General features: G+C 41.4%; 1 protein-coding gene across 5 annotated transcripts in view; it reads left to right on the forward strand.

Annotated features, from left to right (window-relative positions):
• LAMA3 (laminin subunit alpha 3) overlaps window positions 1–21,920 on the forward strand; it is a 241,599-nt gene that overhangs the window by 196,795 nt on the left and 22,884 nt on the right. For all 5 annotated transcript variants that reach the window (XM_082640137.1, XM_082640134.1, XM_082640135.1 and 2 more), the window contains 9 exons: window positions 7,726–7,896; window positions 9,553–9,704; window positions 9,867–10,029; window positions 10,457–10,590; window positions 11,447–11,591; window positions 13,623–13,742; window positions 14,508–14,641; window positions 20,525–20,642; window positions 21,017–21,157. In XM_082640137.1, coding sequence (XP_082496263.1) covers window positions 7,726–7,896; window positions 9,553–9,704; window positions 9,867–10,029; window positions 10,457–10,590; window positions 11,447–11,591; window positions 13,623–13,742; window positions 14,508–14,641; window positions 20,525–20,642; window positions 21,017–21,157 — 1,278 coding nt within the window. The remainder of the gene's footprint in view (window positions 1–7,725; window positions 7,897–9,552; window positions 9,705–9,866; window positions 10,030–10,456; window positions 10,591–11,446; window positions 11,592–13,622; window positions 13,743–14,507; window positions 14,642–20,524; window positions 20,643–21,016; window positions 21,158–21,920) is intronic.

The raw sequence follows: 21,920 nt of genomic DNA on the forward strand, positions 1-21,920 counted from the left end.
CCTCACAATTTGTTTTATCCTAAAATAATGTAAATGAAATATCTTGTATTTTTTCAGCCACCTCCCTATGAGATATTTGGAGATAGAGAGTTGGAAGGCCAAGTCAGAATATCACTGCCCTGGAGGCACCATGGTTGATTTGCAGGCTCAATATTATGTCTTTTGAGCCTCAAAATCTGCCTTTTCTTTTAGGAAAGAGAATGACTCCCAACCCAAAATTTTTAGCAGAAAAACAAAGAGCCTAAGGCACAGTTTGGCAGAAACTACCCTCTTCATACCCATACACATCTTATAAAAAGCAAATGAAAAAGCATGTTTCTAGCTTTTGCCCTTCTATGTTCATTCACTAATTTACTGAACGTAATTTGAAGTGTGTAAATAGCACAGTGGCTTAGAACTGGTTAACCGAGGCAGGCTGCCTTGTTTTGATCTCTGCTCTGTCGCTTATGAAAATAAGACTAGTTACAGTTTATAGATAAATGATATTTAGTAAAAATATTAAAACAGACATGAGAAGCTGGGCATGGGAATCCAAATCCAGCGTAGTGGTGACCTCTGAGAAGGGAGAGCAGACTGGGAACAGGGTGGGATACGTGATGGGATTCAGTCATAGCAGCAATGCTTAATTTCTTAAGAAGGTCATGCATAAGCAGGTATGGTCTCTTTTTTTGTGTTCATAAAATGTTTTCTTTTTTTATTTATTTTTTTATACAGCAGGTTCTTATTAGTTATCAATTTTATACATATTAGTGTATATATGTCAATCCTAATCTCCCAATTCATCACACCACCACCCCCACCACCACCACTTTCCCCCCTTGGTATCCATACGTTTGTTCTCTACATCTGTGTTTCTATTTCTGCCCTGCAAACCGGTTCATCTGTACCATTTTTCTAGGTTGCAAATATATGCATTAATATACAATATTTGTTTTTCTCTTTCTGACTTACTTCGCTCTGTATGACAGTCTCTAGATCCAGCCGCATCTCTACAAATAACCCAATTTCGTTCCGTTTTATGGCTGAGTAATATTCCATTGTATATAAGTATCACAACTTCTTTACATTTGTCTGTCGATGGGCATTTAGGTTGCTTCCATGACCTGGCTATTGTAAATAGTGCTGCAGTGAACATTGGGGTGCATGTGTCTTTTTGATTATGGTTTTCTCTGAGTATATGCCCAGTAGTGGGATTGCTGGGTCATATGGTAGTTCTATTTTTAGTTTTTTAAGGAACCTCCATACTGTTCTCCATAGTGGCTCTATCAATTTACATTCCCACCAACAGCACAAGAGTGTTCCCTTTTCTCCACACCCTCTCCAGCATTTGTTGTTTGTAGATTTTCTGATGATGCCCTTTCTAACTGGTGTGAGGTGTCTCATTGTAGTTTTGATTTGCATTTCTCTAATAATTAGTGATGTTGAGCAGCTTTTCAAGTGCTTCTTGGCCATCTGTATGGCTTCTTTGGAGAAATGTCTATTTAGGTCTTCTGTCCATTTTTTGATTGGGTTGTTTGTTTTTGTAATATTGAGCTGCATGGGCTGTTTATATATTTTGGAGATTAATCCTTTGTCCATTGATTCATTTGCAAATATTTTCTCCCATTCTGAGGATTGTCTTTATGTCTTGTTTATGATTTCCTTTGCTGTGCAAAAACTTTTAAGTTTCATTAGGTCCCATTTGTTTGTTTTTGTTTTTATTTCCATTACTCTAGGAAGTAGATCAAAAAGATCTTGCTGTGATTTATGTCAAAGAGTGTTCTGCCTATGTTTTCCTCTAAGAGTTTTATAGTGTCCAGTCTTATATTTAGGTCTCTAATCCATTTTGAGTTTATTTTTGTGTATCGTGTTACGGAGTGTTCTAATTCTTTTACATGTAGCTGTCCAGTTTTCCCAGCACCACTTATTGAAGAGACTGTCTTTTCTCCATTGTATATCCTTGCCTCCTTTGCATAGATTAGTTGTCCATAGGTGCATGGGTTTATCTCTGGGATTTCTATCCTGTTCCATTGATCTATATTTCTGTTTTTGTGCCAGCGCCATACTGTCTTTATTACAGTAGGTTTGTAGTATAGTCTGAAGTCAGGGAGTCTGAGTCCTCCAGCTCCATTGTTTTCCCTCAAGACTGCTTTGGTTATTTGGGGTCTTTTGTGTTTCCATACAAATTTTTTTTTTTTTTTTGCGGTATGTGGGCCTCTCACTGTTGTGGCCTCTCCCGTTGCGGAGCACAGGCTCCGGACGCGCAGACTCAGCAGCCATGGCTCACGGGCCCAGCCGCTCCGCGGCATGTGGGATCTTCCCAGACCGGGGCACGAACCCGTTTCCCCTGCATCGGCAGGCGGACTCTCAACCACTGCGCCACCAGGGAAGCCCTCCATACAAATTTAAAAAATTTTTGTTCTAGTTCTGTAAAAAATGTCATTGGTAATTTGATAGGGATTGCATTGAATCTGCAGATTGCTTTGGGTAGTATAGTCATTTTCACAATATTGATTCTTCTAATCCAAGAATATGGTATATCTCTCCATCTGTTGGTATCATCTTTAATTTCTTTCATCAGTGTCTTATAGTTTTCTGCATACAGGTCTTTTGTCTCCCTAGGTAGGTTTATTCCTAGGTACTTTATTCTTTTTGTTGCAATAGTAAATGGGAGTGTTTCCTTAATTTCTCTTTCAGATTTTTCATCATTAGTGTATAGGAATGCAAGAGATTTCTGTGCATTAATTTTGTATCCTGCAACTTTACCAAATTCATTGATTAGCTCTAGTAGATTTCTGGTGGCATCTTTAGGATTCTCTATGTATAGTATCATGTCATCTGCAAACAGTGACAGTTTTACTTCTTCTTTTCCAATTTGTATTCCTTTTATTTCTTTTTCTTCTCTGATTGCCGTGGCTAGGACTTCCAAAACAATGTTGAATAATAGTGGTGAGAGTGGACATCCTTGTCTTGCTCCTGATCTTAGAGGAAATGCTTTCAGTTTTTCACCATTGAGAATGATGTTTGCTGTGGGTTTGTTTTATATGGCCTTTATTATGTTGAGGTAGGTTCCCTCTGTGCCCACTTTCTGGAGAGTTTTTATCATAAATGGGTGTTGAATTTTGTCAAAAGCTTTTCTGCATCTATTGAGATGATCATATGGTTTTTATTTGTTAATATGGTGTATCACATTGATTGGTTTGTGTATACTGAAGAATCCTTGCATCCCTGGGATAAATCCCACTTGATCATGGTGTATGATCTTTTTAATGTGTTGCTGGATTCTGTTTGCTGGTATTTTGTTGAGGATTTTTGCATCTATGTTCATGAGTGCTATTGGTCTGTAATTTTCTTTTTTTTTGTAGTGTCTTTGTCTGGTTTTGGTATCAGGGTGATGGTGGCCTCATAGAATGAGTTTGGGAGTGTTCCTTCCTTTGCAATTTTTTGGAAGAGTTTGAGAAGGATGGGTGTTATCTCTTCTCTATATGTTTGATAGAATTCACCTGTGAAGCCATCTGTTCCTGGACTTTTGTTTGTTGGAAGATTTTTAAAGACATTTTCACTTTCAGTGCTTGTGATTGGTCTGTTCATATTTTCTATTTCTTCCTGGTTCAGTCTTGGAAGGTTATACCTTTCTAAGAATTTGTCCATTTCTTCCAGGTTGTCCACTTTATTGTCATAGAGCTCCTTGTAGTAGTCTCTTAGGATGCTTTGTATTTCTGCTGTAACTTCTCCTTTTTCATTTCTAATTTTGTTGATTTGAGTCCTCTCCCTCTTTTTCTTGATGAGTCTGGCTAATGGTTTATCAATTTTGTTTATCTTCTCAAAGAACCAGCTTTTAGTTTTATTGATCTTTGCTATTGTTTTCTTTGTTTCTATTTCATTTATTTCTGCTCTGGTCTTTATGATTTCCTTCCTTCTACTAACTTTAGGTTTTGTTTGTTCTCCTCTCCCTAGTTCCTTTAGGTGTAAGGTTAGATTGTTTATTTGAGATTTTTCTTGTTTCTTGAGGTAGGCTTGTATTGCTATAAACTTCCCTCTTAGAACTGCTTTTGCTGCATCCCATAGGCTTTGGATCATTGTGTTTTCGTTGTAATTTGTCTCTAGGAATTTTTTGATTTCCTCTTTGATTTCCTCAGTGATCTCTTGGTTATTTAGTAATGTATTGTTTAGCCTCCATGTGTTTGTGTTTTTTACATTTTTTTCCCTGTAATTGATTTATAATTTCATAGCGTTGTAGTCAGAAAAGATGCTTGATATGATTTCAATTTTCTTAAATTTACTGAGTCTTGATTTGTGACCCAAGATGTGAACTATCCTGGAGAATGTTCCATGCACACTTGAGAAGAAAGTGTAATCTGCTGTTTTTGGATGGAATGTCCTATAAATATCAATTAAATCTATCTGCTCTGTTGTGTCATTTAAAGCTTGTGTTTCCATATTAATTTTCTGTTTGGATGATCTGTCCATTGGTGTAAGTGAGATGTTAAAGTCTCCCCCTATTATTCTGTTACTGTCAACTTCCTCTTTTAGAGCTCTTAGCAGTTGCCTTATGTATTGAGGTGCTCCTATGTTGGGTGCATATATATTCATAATTGTTATATCTTCTTCTTGGATTGATCCCTTGATCATTATGTAGTGTCCTTCCTTGTCTCTTATAACATTCTTTATTTTAAAGTCTATTTTATCTGATATGAGTATTGCTACTCCAGCTTTCTTTTGATTTCCATTTGCATGGAATATCTTTTTCTATCCCCTCACTTTCAGTCTGTATGTGTCCCTATGTCTGAAGTGGGTCTCTTGTAGACAGCATATATATGGGTCTTGTCTTTGTATCCATTCAGTGAGCCTGTGTCTTTTGGTTGGAGCATTTAATCCATTCACGTTTAAGGTAATTATTGATATGTATGTCCCTATTACCATTTTCATAGTTGTTATGGGTTTGTTTTTGTAGGTCCTTTTCTTCTCTTGTGTTTCCCACTTAGAGAAGTTCCTTTAGCATTTGTTGTAGAGCTGGTTTGGTGGTGCTGAATTCTCTTAGCTTTTGCTTGTCTGTAAAGCTTTTGATTTCTCTGTCGAATCTGAATGAGATCCTTGCTGGGTAGAGTAATCTTGGTTGTAGGTTCTTCCCTTTCATCACTTGAAATATATCATGCCACTCCCTTCTGGCTTGTAGAGTTTCTGCTGGGAAATCAGCTGTTAAGCTTATGGGAATTCCCTTGTATGTTATTTGTCATTTTTCCCTTGTTGCTTTCAATAATTTTTCTTTCTCTTTAATTTTTGTCAGTTTGATTATTATGTGTCTCAGTGTGTTTCTCCTTGGGTTTATCCTGCCTGGGACTCTCTGTGCTTCCTGGACTTGGGTGGCTATTTCCTTGCCCATGTTAGGGAAGTTTTCAATTATAATCTCTTCAAATATTTTCTCTGGTCCTTTCTCTCTCTCTTCTCCTTCTGGGACCCCTATAATGCAAATGTTGTTGCATTTAATGTTGTCCCAGAAGTCTCTTAGACTGTCTTCATTTCTTTTCATTCTTTTTTCTATATTCTGTTCTGCAGCAGTGAATTCCACCATTCTGTCTTCCAGGTCACTTATCCGTTCTTCTGCCTCAGTTATTCTGCTGTTGATTCCTTCTAGTGTAGTTTTCATTTCAGTGATTGTATTGTTCATCTCTGTTTGTTTGTTCTTTAATTCTTCTAGGTATTTATTATTTAATTCTTCCAGGTCTTTGTTAAACATTTCTTGCATCTTCTCGATCTTTGCCTGCATTGTTTTTCTGAGGTCCTGGATCATCTTCACTATCATTCTGAATTCTTTTTCTGGAAGCTTGCCTATCTCCACTTCATTTAGTTGTTTTTCTGGGGTTTTATCTTGTTCCTTCATCTGGTACATAGCCCTCTGCCTTTTCATCTTGTCTGTCTTTCTGTGAATGTGGTTTTTGCTGCACAGGCTGCAGGATTGTAGTTCTTCTTGCTTCTGCTGTCTGCCCTCTGGTGGATGAGGCTATCTAAGAGGCTTGTCCATAAAATGTTTTCTTAATTAAAAATTTTTTTTAATGAGTAGGAGTTTTCCAGGTGACAGAAAGCAGAAGGGCATGGATAGACTCAGGATGTGTGGGGTATATGGAGGGTAGAGGGCTAGTAGAAGAGAAGGGCATAAAATGAACCTGTGAGTGTAGGGGAGGGGAGCTCCATCAGTCATGGGCACCTTGGAGAGACTACAGCTCATGCATCACTAAGCCCCCTGCCTGATGCCTTGCATATACAAGGTCCTCCATAAATACTTAAATGCTTGGGAGATAAAATGTAGAGTTGGTGTAAGTATCATTCCTAGAGTTATTCTTTAGATTGTTAGAGAATATTTATTTTCTGTGTTTTTAATGCAGAGTTACCCAAGGGGTTCCAAAGACCAGAGCTAGTCAGAAAACTTTTATTACTGTTCTGTTATATATACGTACAAAATTGAGAGTAAATGTTTAGAAACTTTCAATAATTTGAATTGCTTCAATATACAAGCATGGGATCAGTGGATGTGTATTTTGCATACCTCCTTTATTTCATTTTTTAGTAATTTAATTTCTCATATATATATATATATATATATATATATATATTTTTTTTTTTTTTGCATTACGCGGGCCTCTCACTGTTGTGGCCTCTCCCGTTGCGGAGCACAGGCTCTGGACGCGCAGGCCCAGCGGCCATGGCTCACGGGCCCAGCCGCTCCGCGGCATGTGGGATCCTCCCGGACAGGGGCACGAACCCGCGTCCCCTGCATCGGCAGGCGGACTCTCAACCACTGCGCCACCAGGGAAGCCCCTCTCATATATTTTATAAAAGTATTGATCCAGGGAAGAGTAGAGGGAAAAAAATAGTCCTTCACCCTGAGTTTAAGAAACATATTCTAGAGAACCCTGATGCACATATTTTTAAGGACTGAATGCCTGTAATAAATGCAGACATAACATGTAATATGTTAATGGCAAGTGGTTCCTTAAAGAGTTCTTTTTTTAAAAAAATATTTTTGATGTATTGTATATCTACTCTATGCCAGGCATCATGCTAAGTGCTTCCATATATGTTAGCTCATTTGCACAAAAACCTTCTAGGCTTGGAATAATAATAATTATTATTATATTTATATACTATTAATCTTATATATTAATAGGGCTATAATACCTATTAGTAAGGCTAATATAATATTAATATCATAACCCTATTATTAATAATACTTTGCATATAATGTAGTTTTATATTATACTATAATGTATAATAATATTAATAATGGGATTATAATATTAATATTATATTAACCCTATTAATATGTATTATAACCCTATAAATATAATACCCTATATTATAATAATATATTATCTAAAGCCCATATTATTCTCTATATTAATATGTTATATTATTATGATGATAGAAATATTATAACAGTAGGGTTAATACAAATTAATATTATAACCATCATAGTGATAATAATAGTAATAATTTATTATGATGATTACTGTTGCTGGCACAGAGGACTAAACGTGCTTCCCAAAGCCCCTCGGCCGAGGCAGGAAGAACACAAATGCTTTACTCCTCATGCAGCTGAGTGTAGACTCCAGGCCTAGGAGGCATCCACACTCCTTTGCTCCCTATCATAGCAACTTGGGAGCAGCTTCGCAGTCACAAGCCACCACCTTGAGCACCCTCACCTTCCTCATCTGGAACAGCTAACACCCTGGATCTTGTCCCTTGCAGGTCGCCATCCCCATGAGGTTCAATGGTAAATCTGGAGTGGAAGTGCGTCTGCCAAATGACCTGGAGGATTTGAAAGGATACACATCTCTTTCTTTGTTTCTCCAAAGACCTGAATCAACAGAAAGTGGGAGGACCGAGAATATGTTTGTGATGTACCTCGGAAATAAAGATGTAAGTATTGCTTTGACGTTCCTCTTGTTTTTAAAACAGAATATGGGGCTTCCCTGGTGGCACAGTGGTTGAGAGTCCGCCTGCTGATGCAGGGGACACGGGTTCCTGCCCCGGTCCGGGAAGATCCCACATGCCGCGGAGCGGCTGGGCCCGTGAACCATGGCCGCTGAGCCTGCGCGTCCGGAGCCTGTGCTCTGCAATGGGAGAGGCTGCAACAGTGAGAGGCCCGCGTACCTCAAAAAACAAACAAAAAAACAGAATATGGTTTTTGAGATGCGTGACACGACTGTGTCACTGCCATTGGCACAGCAGGAGGAAATCCCGCCGCCTCTGATGGCTCCACAGGGGGATCTCCCGTCAATTACCGATTGTCCTTGGCTGGGGGATCTAGAGGCCTGGCCTGATGGGCCCGGCATGTGGGCACACATGTGTGTACACGTGAGCATGTCCACACCTGGGCTTGAAGATCAGCACCCCTCCCCTTACAACCAGGGCAGCAGTACCAAGGCTTCATGGAGATCAGAGTAGTTTTTCCTCATAGCACTGGACTCTGTCCTCTTCTCAGGGCACCCAGCCGCAGACCCTTCCATGTGTCTGGGGTGGGGACCATCTGTGAATGAGACCTGGAGTGAAATGCAGCCTCTCCTGCCTCATTAGTAAGAAATAGAGTCGCCCCATCTCTATAATTCTAAATTTGTTAAACCACCACCATTACAGGCATTTAAAATAGTTTATTTTAGCTTTGAATCCCTCCTCTTAAAATACATCTATTCCACCTAAGTGTCAGAGGAAAAGGTAATCACTGACTAGGTTATGCTACATGATTGGAAAAGAAATTCCTGAAACACGGTTCTCAAAAATTCTGGGCAATTAGGAAATGGTTGGCTGTCACTGTGGACTTCGTATTTAAGGATTCCTAAATTCAGCACTGTTACTGGTCACCCGGTCATGCTTCAAGGTCCTGGGACTTCATTTGTACCTTTCTTACGACGTGACTTTTTGCTTTGTGTTACGGCAAAATGCACGTGACTCTGCTCCCTCAGCGAGTGTATACCGTATACCTACTAGGTACCATACCCTGTATTGATGATAAACAAAAACGTGTTTCCCAAATGTACTTCATGTACGCTTAAAACAGGTTAAAATGGTAAATTTCATGTTGTTATATATTTTACCACAGTTTTCAAAAATTCATTTTTACCTAAGGTGCTCACATTCTAACAGGGAATTAAGGTACATACGTAGCTGACCGTGATAACATAGGGTGAACAGGCGTGCCCAGAGTGTTGAGGGGACCTTGTATGGGGCAGGAATAACATAAATGGTTTATCTCCCTTGCCAGAACAAAATCAAATGGAGGCCTGAACCCATATATGGTTCATCTTTATGTCAGGTGCTTGGCAAATATTTGCAGATTGAGAGAACGGAGGAGTGGATAAATGAGTGCCCTCGTGATAACGTGAGCAAGAACAGCCCAGACATTGTTAATTAACTGTGCTGTCTGTCTTATCTTATACCAGGATGCGCCTCATTCATTCTGTCTACCCAGGGTGAACTGAATGAAAGCTGTTAGTTATCAGAAATGCGCTCTCTTGGGATGGGAAGTTGAGAGAATTCAGTATGTGAAGTGCTCTGAGGTGGCCTTTTTGTCTCCAGGCCTCCAGGGACTACATAGGCATGGCAGTCGTAGATGGCCAGCTCACGAGCGTCTACAACCTGGGAGAACGCGAGGCTGAACTCCAAGTGGACCAGACGTTGACCAAGAGCGAAACTCAGGAGGCAGTTATGGACCGGGTGAAATTCCAGAGGTGCGAGTCTGATTGATTACTACTGTTTGTTCATCTGACCTACACTCGCCAAACTTTCATTGTATGCATTGCTGAACCCCATTTTTAGTATTTTGGCTTTGATTTCTTCCATCTTCTCATAAATTTTTATATAACTTTATTATCTAATTTATTTTTAAACAGAATTTATCAGTTTGCAAGGCTTAATTACACCCGAAAAGCCACATCCAGTAAGCCAGAAACTCCTCAGTTCCATGACATGGATAGTGGGAATAGCAACACACTCCTCGATTTGGATCCTGAAAATGTTGTATTTTATGTTGGAGGTTACCCATCTGGTTTTAGAGTAAGTGTGAATGTTTTTTCATGGAATGAAAATATTTAAAATTTAATTTGGCATAATGATGTTTTAATCAATTATATACAAAATGGATTTAACTATGTATTCTTACAGGATATCCAGTGACAATGGCTAACACTTATTGAGTTCTTTTATGTGCAGTGATCTAGGCTTAAGTATATTAACTTAAACAAGCATCACTATCATTCCTGTTTCACAGATGAGAAAACTGAAACAGAGAGGTTGAATAACTTGCCCAAGATCAGACAGCTAGAAAATAACAAAGCCAGAGTATCTGGCTCTAGGGTCCCCATGCTTACCCCCTATGCTATGTTGATGGTTAAAAGTGATAAAAATTATACTGTTTCCTCGTCAGCCTGTTCACTGTCCTTTGTTCAATTAGTGGAAGATTTTTTGATTTTGTTTTTTTTAGCTTCCTAGTAGTCTGAGATTCCCTCCATACAAAGGTTGTATTGAATTAGATGACCTCAATGAAAATGTTCTGAGCTTGTACAACTTCAAAAAGACCTTCAATCTCAACACGACAAAAGTGGAGCCTTGTAGAAGGTAAATAAAACCTATAAGCTGGTGTCTCTTTGTGATTTCGGTAGCTTGCAGTTATATTACATTAAATATGTGTAATTGATATTTAAGGAATATAAATTAAATAAGAAAAAGTCTTTTCCTTATTTGTATAAAATATTAGATTATAGAATTTTCTCGATTTTGAAAAAATAAATCTTTCTTCAATTTTTGATGCCTCCTACCACAAAATATTCAGCATTAGTTGGTACCTGATTTAGGCACAGACTATTTATTTACTGTAAACTTCAGAAAAAAAATCGTGGTCCATAAAGTACACCATGACTTTGGCATATGAACCTATTTGAAAGTTACTGCCTTGAGCTCCTGACCTACCCTATAGTTTAAAAGATTTGGAAGATTCTAATACGAGACAGACTGAGTATTTGCTACTCAGAATAAAATTATATTTCAAGTTAATAATTCCTTATATTACAAGATCTTCAGCTGCTGGGCCACATCTTCCTAAGTAGACATTTTCAAAAGGGACTCCTGAATAGTATCTCTAGGGTTGAGCTAGGGTTTGATCATCATAGAGTGTAAGGGCACATCCAGGAGAAATAGTGGGCTGTGGTGAACTAAATGGGAAGGAAATCCAAAAAAGAGGGAATATATGTATACGTATAGCTGATTTACTTTGCTGTACAGTAAAAACTAATACAACATTGTAAAGCAACTATACTCCAACAAAAATTTTTTAAAAAAGATGTTTCCTCTTTAATAAAATTGTGGCAACTCGATTGCATGGGCTTTGCTTCCTTTTCCCTCTCGTATTAATAAGAGCGCTTTCCTGGCAGTCCTTTGCTGCTGTGTTCTAACTTACGATGATTGGTGTTCACAGGAGAAAGGAAGAATCAGACAAAAATTATTTTGAAGGTACAGGCTATGCTCGAGTTCCAACTCAACCAAATGCCCCCTTCCCAATATTTGGACAGACAATTCAGACCACCGTGGATAGAGGTTTGCTGTTCTTTGCAGAAAACCAGGTAATCTATAACAAGCATCCAAATACTACCAAATATGTCCATTCATTTGAGCAATTTGGGGGTAACTGGGTTATTACAAACAACCAACGGATCTGAAAAACAATGTGCAAATGTTAGCTGCATTCTTTCCCTTGGCCCAATTCTACTTTCTTTGCCTGTGCGAGTGTGTGTTTTAGTAAGGCAAGTAATCCGTAATTTGAGAAGATGCCACCAAAATGTGGGAGAGATTGCCCCTTTCCCATTCTTTTGTGTTGTCAGTTTTATTCTTTGAAAACTACTATTTGCCTAGTAATCTACTTATTTTCTGCCTAAAAAGCGTTAAGACCTCCTGGGGGTCTCTGAAAGCTAGACTGTTTGACCTCCCGCTGTTTGATTCTTGGTCGGACTGTTTCCAGGCTGTATGGGGTTTTGTCTCTGTCTGACCCTTAACTTGCCAGGTCTAGGAAGCTTCTCTGTTTTCAAGCAGCTGAGGTTCCTAGAGGCCATACTTAAGTCTCCTAGCTTAGAAAAGTCCAAAAGTGACCATCTATGAGTGATCGTCAGCGCCATCTGCTGGTAGGTGGTGCTGGACTTAACCTCTCCTGAGAGTAGAGTGCTTCTGTAGCTGCTGTGTAGGTAGTATTTGTGGAGAAATGTGGATCAGCCCGTGGGATCTCCCGTCTGAGACTGTAGGATTGATATGGAGCTTGGGATTTTACCAGACCCTTCTGTCTGCAGGGTAGGGACACAGACCTGGTCCAACTCTCCCCTCTGGGGTTGGTCTGGACCCCTCAGGAGATTCCAAGGCTGAAACAGTTCTGATGGTTTGGGGAGGTCCTGACCTGCCTGAAGAATGCAGAGAGCTGAGCAGTCACACAGCATCTTCAGAGCAAGGCAGTTGTTTTCCTGAACAAGGTCTCCTTTGTATTACATTTTGAAGTTCTGGGAGACTAAGAACCAGAAATACTACTTATAGTAGAAGAAAACTTATGAAATGCCATTAGGAGCCAGGTAAGAGAAAATTATCTCCAGTGCGGCTGTTAAGTAGGATGCTATTCTATTATTTATGAGTGTGATGAACCCTCACTGGCTTCTAAGAGCAAGGTTTAGGGTCCAGATAAGGACTGATTTTCCTTTTAGGTAAGGACTCTGGAAGTAGACTTCAAAGAGAGTTTCATTAGGAAACTGTGTAAGAGCCAACTTTCAAGTCCTATACCAGACATTCCTCAGCTTACCCTTCCACTAAGGAAATGGTTGGCTCAAGTATGTGCCTTACACCATGATGGGGATGCAATTATGACCCCTAGTAGGTTTGTGTCTGGCTAAGCAAGGTGATTAGTGACAAGAGAGAGAGAGAAAAAGAAGAAGAGAACAGGGTGAAGGACAGAGAGACAGGCTTGGGAGTCATGTAGAACATAAGTTCTGTTAGAGATATTCTGAATTTGAGATATCTGTGAGGCATGCAAGCAATAGCAAATAGGCAATCAGATGTACAGACCTGGCCCTGAAAAGACAGGTCTAGGCTAGAGAAAAATATTTGGGCTCATGGGCACACCTGAATTGGAACCACAGAAGCGACTGTGATTGCCAAGGCAAAGAGAGTAGCGGGAGGGAAGAGGCCCTATTTGGGGTCCCCAAGCAACACTTAAGTGAAAGCTAGAGGAGACATAGGAATATGTCAGAAAACACATGGTGGAAAATGTTTGGGGTTTGAGGAAGACCCTACCTCTCTCCAACAGGTAGCAGTCATATTTTCAAATGATATTAATGATCTGTAGCTTTTCAGTTTCCATTTTTGCCTGCTGGGTATGACAATAGCTAGCATTTATTGTTTCCTTCCTGTGTGCCAACCACTGTACATGATGTTTAACATGATTTGCAAGATTTAACTGTCATACTCGTCCTCGGAGTTGGATATTACAGCACTATTGTTCCTTTGGACTAAGGAGGCAGCTGAAGCTGAGGGCAGCCTGGAATTTGAAAGCATCCCTGGTTCCAGCGTTCTAGCTCTTCCTGGGTCTTATGGTAATCTACATTGTTTCCGTGCTCTAGGATCGCTTCATATCTCTCAATATAGAAGATGGCAGTCTCATGGTGCGATACAAACTGAATTCAGAGCAACCAAAAGAAAAAGGAATTAGAGGCATCATAAACGACGGGAAAGATCATTTGGTATATCCTTCGAGTCTGTTTATTTGAACTGTTAAATGTTCTTAGTCCTTTAGGTCAGTGCTCAGAACCCTTTTCTATTACCAGATGAACTTATAGTTATTAACTGAGAGACACGTCCTTTTTTTTTTTTTTTTTTTTTTTTTTTGCGGTACGCGGGCCTCTCACTGCTGTGGCCTCTCCCGTTGCGGAGCACAGGCTCCGGACGCGCAGGCTTAGCGGCCATGGCTCACGGGCCCAGCCGCTCCGTGGCATGTGGGATCCTCCTAGACCGAGGCACAAACCCGTGTCCCCTGCATCAGCAGGCAGACTCTCAACCACTGCGCCACCAGGGAAGCCTGACACGTCCTTTTAAAATCTGAACATTTTGGGAATGAAATATGTAACATCTGTGTGGCACAGATAAAACATGATTAATTTCAAATGCAGACATTTTGGGAATTCCTTGGTGGTCCAGTGGTTAGGACTCTGCGCTTTCACTGCCGAGGGCACAGTTTTGATCCCTGGTCAAAGAACTAAGATCCCGCAAGCCGCGTGGCACAGCCAAAAATAACAAAATAACAAAATTGAAAAAAAAAAGCAAACATTTCTATTTAAGTGTTTTAATAGTATAATTTTATGCAAATGAGCTACTGCTCAGAGCCCATGTATATATACCATGTATATAAATGAACCTGAAGGAAGGCAAACACATAATAGCTCCGAACCACTGTGAATAGGATTCTTTTATTTCTCATTGCTTGCTGATTCATCTCTCCTTTATTTCAGATTCTGATCAAAATTGGAAAAGCCCAAAAAGTTATGCGGATAAACGTGGATTCTCAAAACATTAAAATTGAAGGTGGTATATTTGATTTCAGCACATATTATCTGGGAGGAATTCCAATTACAATCAGGGAAAGGTAAGGTGATTTTTTCTTTTAAAGAAGCAAATCACTTCTCTTAAGAGTTATGATTGACACTGATTAGTCTACCTTTTTTTTTTTTAACGTAGATTTTATTTATTTATTTTTGGCTGCGTTGGGTCTTCATTGCTGCGTGCGGGCTTTCTCTAGTTGCGGCAAGCGGGGGCTACTCTTTCTTGCAGTGTGCAGGCTTCTCATTGCAGTGGCTTCTCTTGCTGCAGAGCACAGGCTCTAGGTGTGTGGGCTTCAGTAGCTGCAGTGTGTGGGCTCAGTAGTTGTGGCTTGCAGGCTCAGTAGGTGTGGCTCACGGGCTTAGTTACTCTGTGGCATGTGGGATCTTCCCTGGCTTGAACCCAAGTCCCCTGCACTGGCAGGTGGATTCTTAACCACAGCGCCACCAGGGAAGTGGTGGGGTCTACCTTTTTTTAATTCTAGCGAAAAGCAAACACAAAGAATTAACTTTTCAGTATTTACAGTGTTAGCCAACAGAGTAGAACAGGCTGTGAATACTGGATAACTGGACTGGCCATTTGAAAGAGCCTGGGGCGGGGCGGCAGGGGGAGGAATTGTGTGCCACCCCCCCATGGTCATTCCTGGGAGGAGAGAATCCACGAGGCGTAGGCTTGCTGTTGACAACGCTGCCAGTAAGAACAGGGGCTGTGGCCTGGGGCCCTTGAAGACACAGAGGAGAGAGCAGGTAGCCCCTGGCCTGACAGGCGGCCCTGGACACTGAAAGCTGGGGCCACTCCTTCAGGAAGCACCTCCTAGGATGGAAGGCACATCTGTATCACCTGCCCCCTTACGTTTATTGAGCATGGACTAGGGGCCTAACTGTTTCTCGGATGAATGAATACATGAATGAATTAAATTAATTTGAATGGAAGTAAAGCTTAATCTGAATGAGAAAAACGAACACCACTTTGAGGATACACTTAAAAATAACTTCTACATTTTATTAATGTGTTTGCATCCTACAAAAAAGGCTTTTAGATAGCTGACAATGATGTGTGTGGTACAGCCTCATGACTAAGCTAAGAGCACTCCCAAAACGTTTGGTGATGATTACTTTTATACAAGATCTGAGGCGATTTAACTCTCTTGCTGTTATTAGTCAGTTGGAAGGAGCACTGGCTGTGATGTATGAGGCCTTGTGCAAAGGCGGTCTTTCTTCTCAATTCCTTCTATGTTTGAGCAGCTGTCCAGCCTCAGGATGGAGGTGCTAATCTTTGTGTTACAGTTGTTAGGGGTTGCCCCCCAAGACACAGATGTGGGTTAGAGAGTTCAGCACTTTGATAGAGTTTGGGAGTGAGTGTCTTTACTCCCTAGATTACTTGAAGTGGAAGGGACCGTGCAGATCATGGTATGTCACCTCTGAACTTTAATGAAGAAATTGAGAGTCAAAGAGGTGATATTAATATTTAATATTATCAGTGTTAAATAGCAATTCAACCATGAATAGCTAGTTATGAATGGCCAATAATCTTGGTTTTATTCAATGAAGTGTAATAAATAGAGTTACCTCAGGTAGCACCATGGCACACATCTGAGGCTATCATTTATTTGTTCATTATACAAGCACTCACTGGGTGTCGAGTGGCATCAGGCAGTGTGGTCGGTGTTGGGATGACAACGACGAACAGGGCAGAGCCTCAAGTATAGCGGAAGGGAGACAGTAGACTGAGGCCAGTGCAATCAGAGGGGAAGCTCAGGGTGATAGAGGGCCCGGAGAGGGAATCCACCCAGTTGGGGTATCAGGAAAGTGGTCTCTGGCTAGGCCCGAAAGATACTGACATATGAAAGTCAACATATGTGAGGAGATAAGAATCGGAGAAAGTGTGAACTCTACAGAGGGCACCATGAAGCAGGCCAGGGATGCCACGCATGGCTGGTGTGGGAAGCAGGGGCCAGACCACAGAGGATCTTGAAAGTCACAGTAAGGAACCATTGGGGGCTCCAGCAGAGAAAGGACATGATCAGATTGGGGTTTTCAGTAGCTTGTTCTGGTGCAGGGAGGAGACTGGATTAAGAGGGAAAAGGCAGAGGCAGGTAGAAAGGTTGGAAGGTGAGTGTAACAGAGGTGAGAGAGGCGGGAGGCCCGACCACGGAAATGACAGCGCAGCTGGGGAAAAGGAAGTGGAGTCCCAGTATACTCAGGGCAGTGGATGGGCAGTGCTAAATGGTTGCTTGGGTTCGGGGAGCACCCAAGAGGGACACCTGGGCTTTGATCTAGTGCTTGGACAGATGGCCAGCACCAGCAGAGAAACAGGGCAGTGAGTTCAGTCTCAGACAGGCTGAGTCCCAGGAGCCCAGGAGACAGCAGGTGGAGATGCCAAGAAGGGGTTGGACAGAAGGCCTGGACCTTTGCAGAGAAGACCAGGCTGGAGGAAGGATGAACCAAGCTTGGGAACAGGTGGCCATTGAGATTAGGCGGGCAGGTGGGCTCCCAGAGCCGTGAGGGATCTCAGCGGCGATACGAGAGCCACTGGTTGGTGGTTTGCGTCTGTGTGGTGTCAGCAGAAGGTCCACAGACAGCAATGTGGGTGCCAACCAAGCAAGGTTTACTAGAGAAAAGTAATGGGTGAGGATCCAAAGAAATGGTTCTAGTTTCGGCTCAGCCACCAAATAGCGGGGTGACCTTGGGTTAAGTCAACACTCAACCTTTCTTTGACTTTTTATCTCTGTCCATTAAAGAAATACACATGGCTATCGTTATACGTATATGTACAGATAGACATATAGAATCTTCCTAGTCATTTGTTTTAAGGTCTTCCAAACAGGGACTGTTTCCTTTTTCTGGGCAAGTTTATACTTCGATTTTTGATCCAAACCACAATGACATGGAACATACAGGAGATAGAGGCCAATTGAAAGATTTCACTGAGCTTTTACTCTCTCAAAAGTAACATGCTAAACAATATTCAGCTTTTTCTGGCCCTGCTTCATCCCCCTTGTTTGGTTCAGAGTCCTGAGAACCCCCTCTGACGTGGGTCACAGAGGACTTCTCCCGAGAACCCAGCAATTCTTTCAAAGGAGGGAGACGCCCCGACCCCTGGCGTTAGTGGAAGACAGTCAGTGCTTGAACCTAATGTGGAGAGAAGCAAGCCTCGTGTAATCTCTAAATACAGTAGCTTTGACAAGAGAGCTTGTGGGTGTGGTGTTTTCTCCTCTCTCCCTGTCGTGTACCTTCTGGGAATGGGGACCCAGATCTTGGAATGACTTGTTTAGGATTACAGTCAGAAGTCACGATCTGTTAATCCCATCTGCTTCCCATGAGAAGAGCAAATCCTCCCCTAAGAATGCCAGAGGGCCTCAGACCAACAAGAAATACTTCCTGCGGACCTACATCATTGCATCACAGAGTATAATAATATAACGTTAAAATGAAAATAATTCAAAAAGTAAACCCCAGGCAGGGATCTGTTGGGCATTTACTAAAACCCAACCTGGAGTTTGGGATTGGATTTTGCTCTTCTGTCCTCTGAGATCTGCCCACGGCAGGTTGGACCTGGCTAAGCCTTTGTGAACCGATTGGCCCGTAGTGTGTACACACACCCTAGCGTACTAACCCATTCATACCACAACCTACACTCCTCCGCAGTCATGTTCCTCTAGCAAGTGTGCTCAGACCCAGAATCCTGGAGCAAACGTGGAACTCTAGGCCCTCAGATGAGCCAGAGTAACAAGAACACCTCAAAAAATAGTGGAAATAAATCTTTCCTCTTAACACCTCTGCTGTAGATAACTGTTCCTCAAAGAAAGAGTCAGGATCATCCCAGTGCTGTGGGTACACGACTGTATAAGCGTAAAGAGCAAGGGCTTCAAGTCACACAAGTTTGTGCGACACCCTGACCACACAGATCCCAGTGCTGCCCGCTTCCTGCTGTATGACTTCGTGCAAGTCACTTAACCTTCCCGAGCCTCCTTGTACATCTGTAACGTGGGCACAGTGATGGTCTAACTCTTAGAGTGGTTGTGAGATTCAGAGTAAAGGAGTTAGCGCAGTGCCTGGCACATGATAAGTGCTTAATAATGTCAGGTAAGAAAATATCTCTCTCAAAAGGTTATTGTGAGGATCAGATAATAGTACCTTGCACAAAACAGGTGCTCCATATCTGTCGGTGGCCTTTCTTTCCCCTTTACTTTTCTGCCACCTTATTCTTCCTCCAACCTATGCTTTATGGAAAAAAGGAATCAGGAGGTGTTGATGAGTCTAAAACATGTTGAAACCCAAGAGAGAATGCATCTAAATATATGTATAAATAGACAAGCTCCAGCAATGGCTATGAACTTTCCTCCTTTCCTGAGGCAGGAAGCCAACTTAATAAAATAATCAAGCTCGTGCTGTAATGCCAGTGAGGATTCATTTCTTCCTTTTCCTTTTAATGAAATTTAATTTTATGCATATTACATGTAGCTCAACTCTTTACAAAGAATTGAATAAAAATGAAGGCAGACCCCTTTCCATTTAGAAAAGTGAGCTGCTTTAGGGATTTATAATGAAGTCAGCTTTGTGTTTATCTTAGTACACCATTTGCTTAAGAAACACAAATATTTGCCCGGACTTCAGTCATTTCATGTATGTGAATGTTTTTATGTGACGTCAGCTCCAGACAGATCCAAAAGTCAAATCAAAGGGGAAATGTCAAAGCAGCCACGTAGGAAGAGCTGCTTTAGAAATTGTTTCGTTATAATGATGTGCTGATATGGGGATAGTTATAGACTATGCCATCTCACACTGAGTCCTTGCTCTGTACCGGCTACCACTTGAGTGTGTTAATGCGTAATATCTCATTTAAACTCAGGACAACCCTGGGAAGCAGATGACCACATGCACATTGTATAAACGAGGAAACAGAAGCACAGAGAAGGCAGCAGGGACAGGACTCGAACCCACGCAGCCTGGCTCCAGAGTCCATGGCTCCAGAGCAGCCCCTCTTAGAAGCACCTCCTGAGTGCATGTTCATGACCACATGCCACGGAGTGTTCCAAGCACTTCCCGGATGTTAACTTGTTTAATCCTCACAATGACCTCTTGCCCAGCTTGCACAGTTAGGAGGTGGTGGATACAGCATACGAGGCCAGACAGTGCTTTCCATTGTTCCAGCCTGGCACTGATTAAATACCAAGCCGCATTTTTCATAATTGACTAGGACCAAAAAGTAACAGTTTGTTTCTTCTGCATTTACAGTGGCTGACTTAAACGTGGACAGGAAAAAAAGAGCAGTTTTCTACAGTATTTCTGGCTCTTATAAGTTACTTATTAGGTTATTAATATTGAATATATATTTATATAACATTTATAGTATATTAAGTTATTAATATACTTTTTTTTTTGCGGTACGCGGGCCTCTCACTGTTGTGGCCTCTCCCGTTGGTTAGCACAGGCTTCAGACGCGCAGGCTCAGCGGCCGTGGCTCACGGGCCCAGCCACTCCGCGGCATGTGAGATCTTCCCGGACCGGGGCACGAACCCGTGTCCCCTGCATCGACAGGTGGACTCTCAACCACTGCGCCACCAGGGAAGCCCAATATACTTTTAATGCGTGATGCATTACCATGACTCTGGGAGGGGATGGAGGAGCAATTCCAGATATTGTACATCTTCTATGTCTCTATACCTTTTGGGGATGCTGGCCATTCTTCTGTCAACATTGTTGTGTTCACTTTTAAAGCTGAGAATGCAAATCACACAGAAAGGAAATAGATTTCCCTAGCATCACAAAATAAGTAGCATTCTAGAAATCCCATGAGAAGAGATAACCGTAAAACACGTACTTGTTCATGGGTGACAAGTAGTAGGGAATGAGCGCCGTGTTTCAGCTCCAGTTCCCCATCAAGCCTGCTGTGGTCCATCTCTCCCTTTTCTCGAATCCCACATCAGGTTTAACATTTCTACACCTGCTTTCCGAGGCTGCGTGAAAAACCTGAAGAAGACCACTGGTGTCGTTAGACTGAATGATACTGTGGGCGTAACAAAAAAGTGCTCGGAAGACTGGAAGGTAAGTGAAGAGTTCATTCAAAACCTCGCAGAGGAATGCTCCCCAGCTAACCCGTGCTTGGCATTCGTTAACACACCAACTTTTGACGTTTTCTGGTAGTACACAGTGTTACTGTGAACTGGTTCATTTATTACACTCCCCACGTACTTGCAAAACCTCTTCAGGCTTGCATATTAAATTTGTAGGAAAGTAGGAATACCAGCTGTACACACAAAAACGTACAGATGATTGGTAAATTATCATGCAGACAAGCAAACTATTTCTTCCCATGGATCACATGGATTGGTTCAAGTGAGGTGACATAGGTTAAGATACTGTATTTCAGCCATGACATGATTACAGTGCCAGTAATTTATTCCGTGTTTTCGTTTCAGCTCGTGCGATCTGCCTCATTCTCCAGGGGAGGACACTTGAGCTTCACCAATTTGGACTTCCCATTGCCCAGCCACTTCCAGGCCTCCTTTGGGTTTCAGACCTTTCAACCCAGTGGCATCTTACTAAATCATCAGACAGGGGTATGAAATATTGCATGAATACTGAACAAGATTTAAACCTGACTCAAGGTTTGATGTCAAAAACAATAGAGGGATTTTGAAGGTAAATTTGTTAGGCATTTTATCTATCCTCACACAGTAAAGGCTACTGTGGATTTCAAACATGGAAGCTGTTGCCCATCCTGGGGTAGGTCCTAAAAGAAATCAGGCTTAGAAAATACATTATCGTTTACAGAATTGAATTTGTGTGTATTCATGAACTCATTTTCGTTCTTTTAGGTATATTTTGTGAGTGAAGGTGAATTAGAACTGTTACAAGTAATAATGTAGCTTTAATTTTTAGATCTAAGAAAAAAATCAGAATGTACCCCCATTATTCCTTTGTTATTCCACAAAAGGTAGCTCTTCAGATTCCTTTTTTAGCAGCAGCTAGTTGGACAACATTTACATCGGAGAATGGGAGAGAGTAAGGTCCTTTGCTCTTTGTTCCTGTACAACAAGCCACAGAGATTCTATAACTTAAGAGGATTTAGCCGGTGTGGTCATGTAAGCGTAAAAGTCAGCTAATACTCAGAAATCGCCTGGCGGAACGAGTGGGATTTTAAAATAGAAGTAGAAGTAGGACACTGTTCTTGGATTTGTTTCTTCAGGATTGCCAGCACAACGGACAACTAGTATATGTTGAAAGGAAGGACGTAGCTGCCTCTGTGGTTATGTCGTAGTAGAACGCTTCTCCTCTCTTGCTATCTTTGTTCATCAGCAGTTCGAGATCTTTTTTTAAAAA

This window comes from Mesoplodon mirus (assembly GCF_964341445.2).
Source record: "Mesoplodon mirus genome assembly, chromosome: 13".
NCBI lineage: Eukaryota > Metazoa > Chordata > Mammalia > Artiodactyla > Ziphiidae > Mesoplodon > Mesoplodon mirus.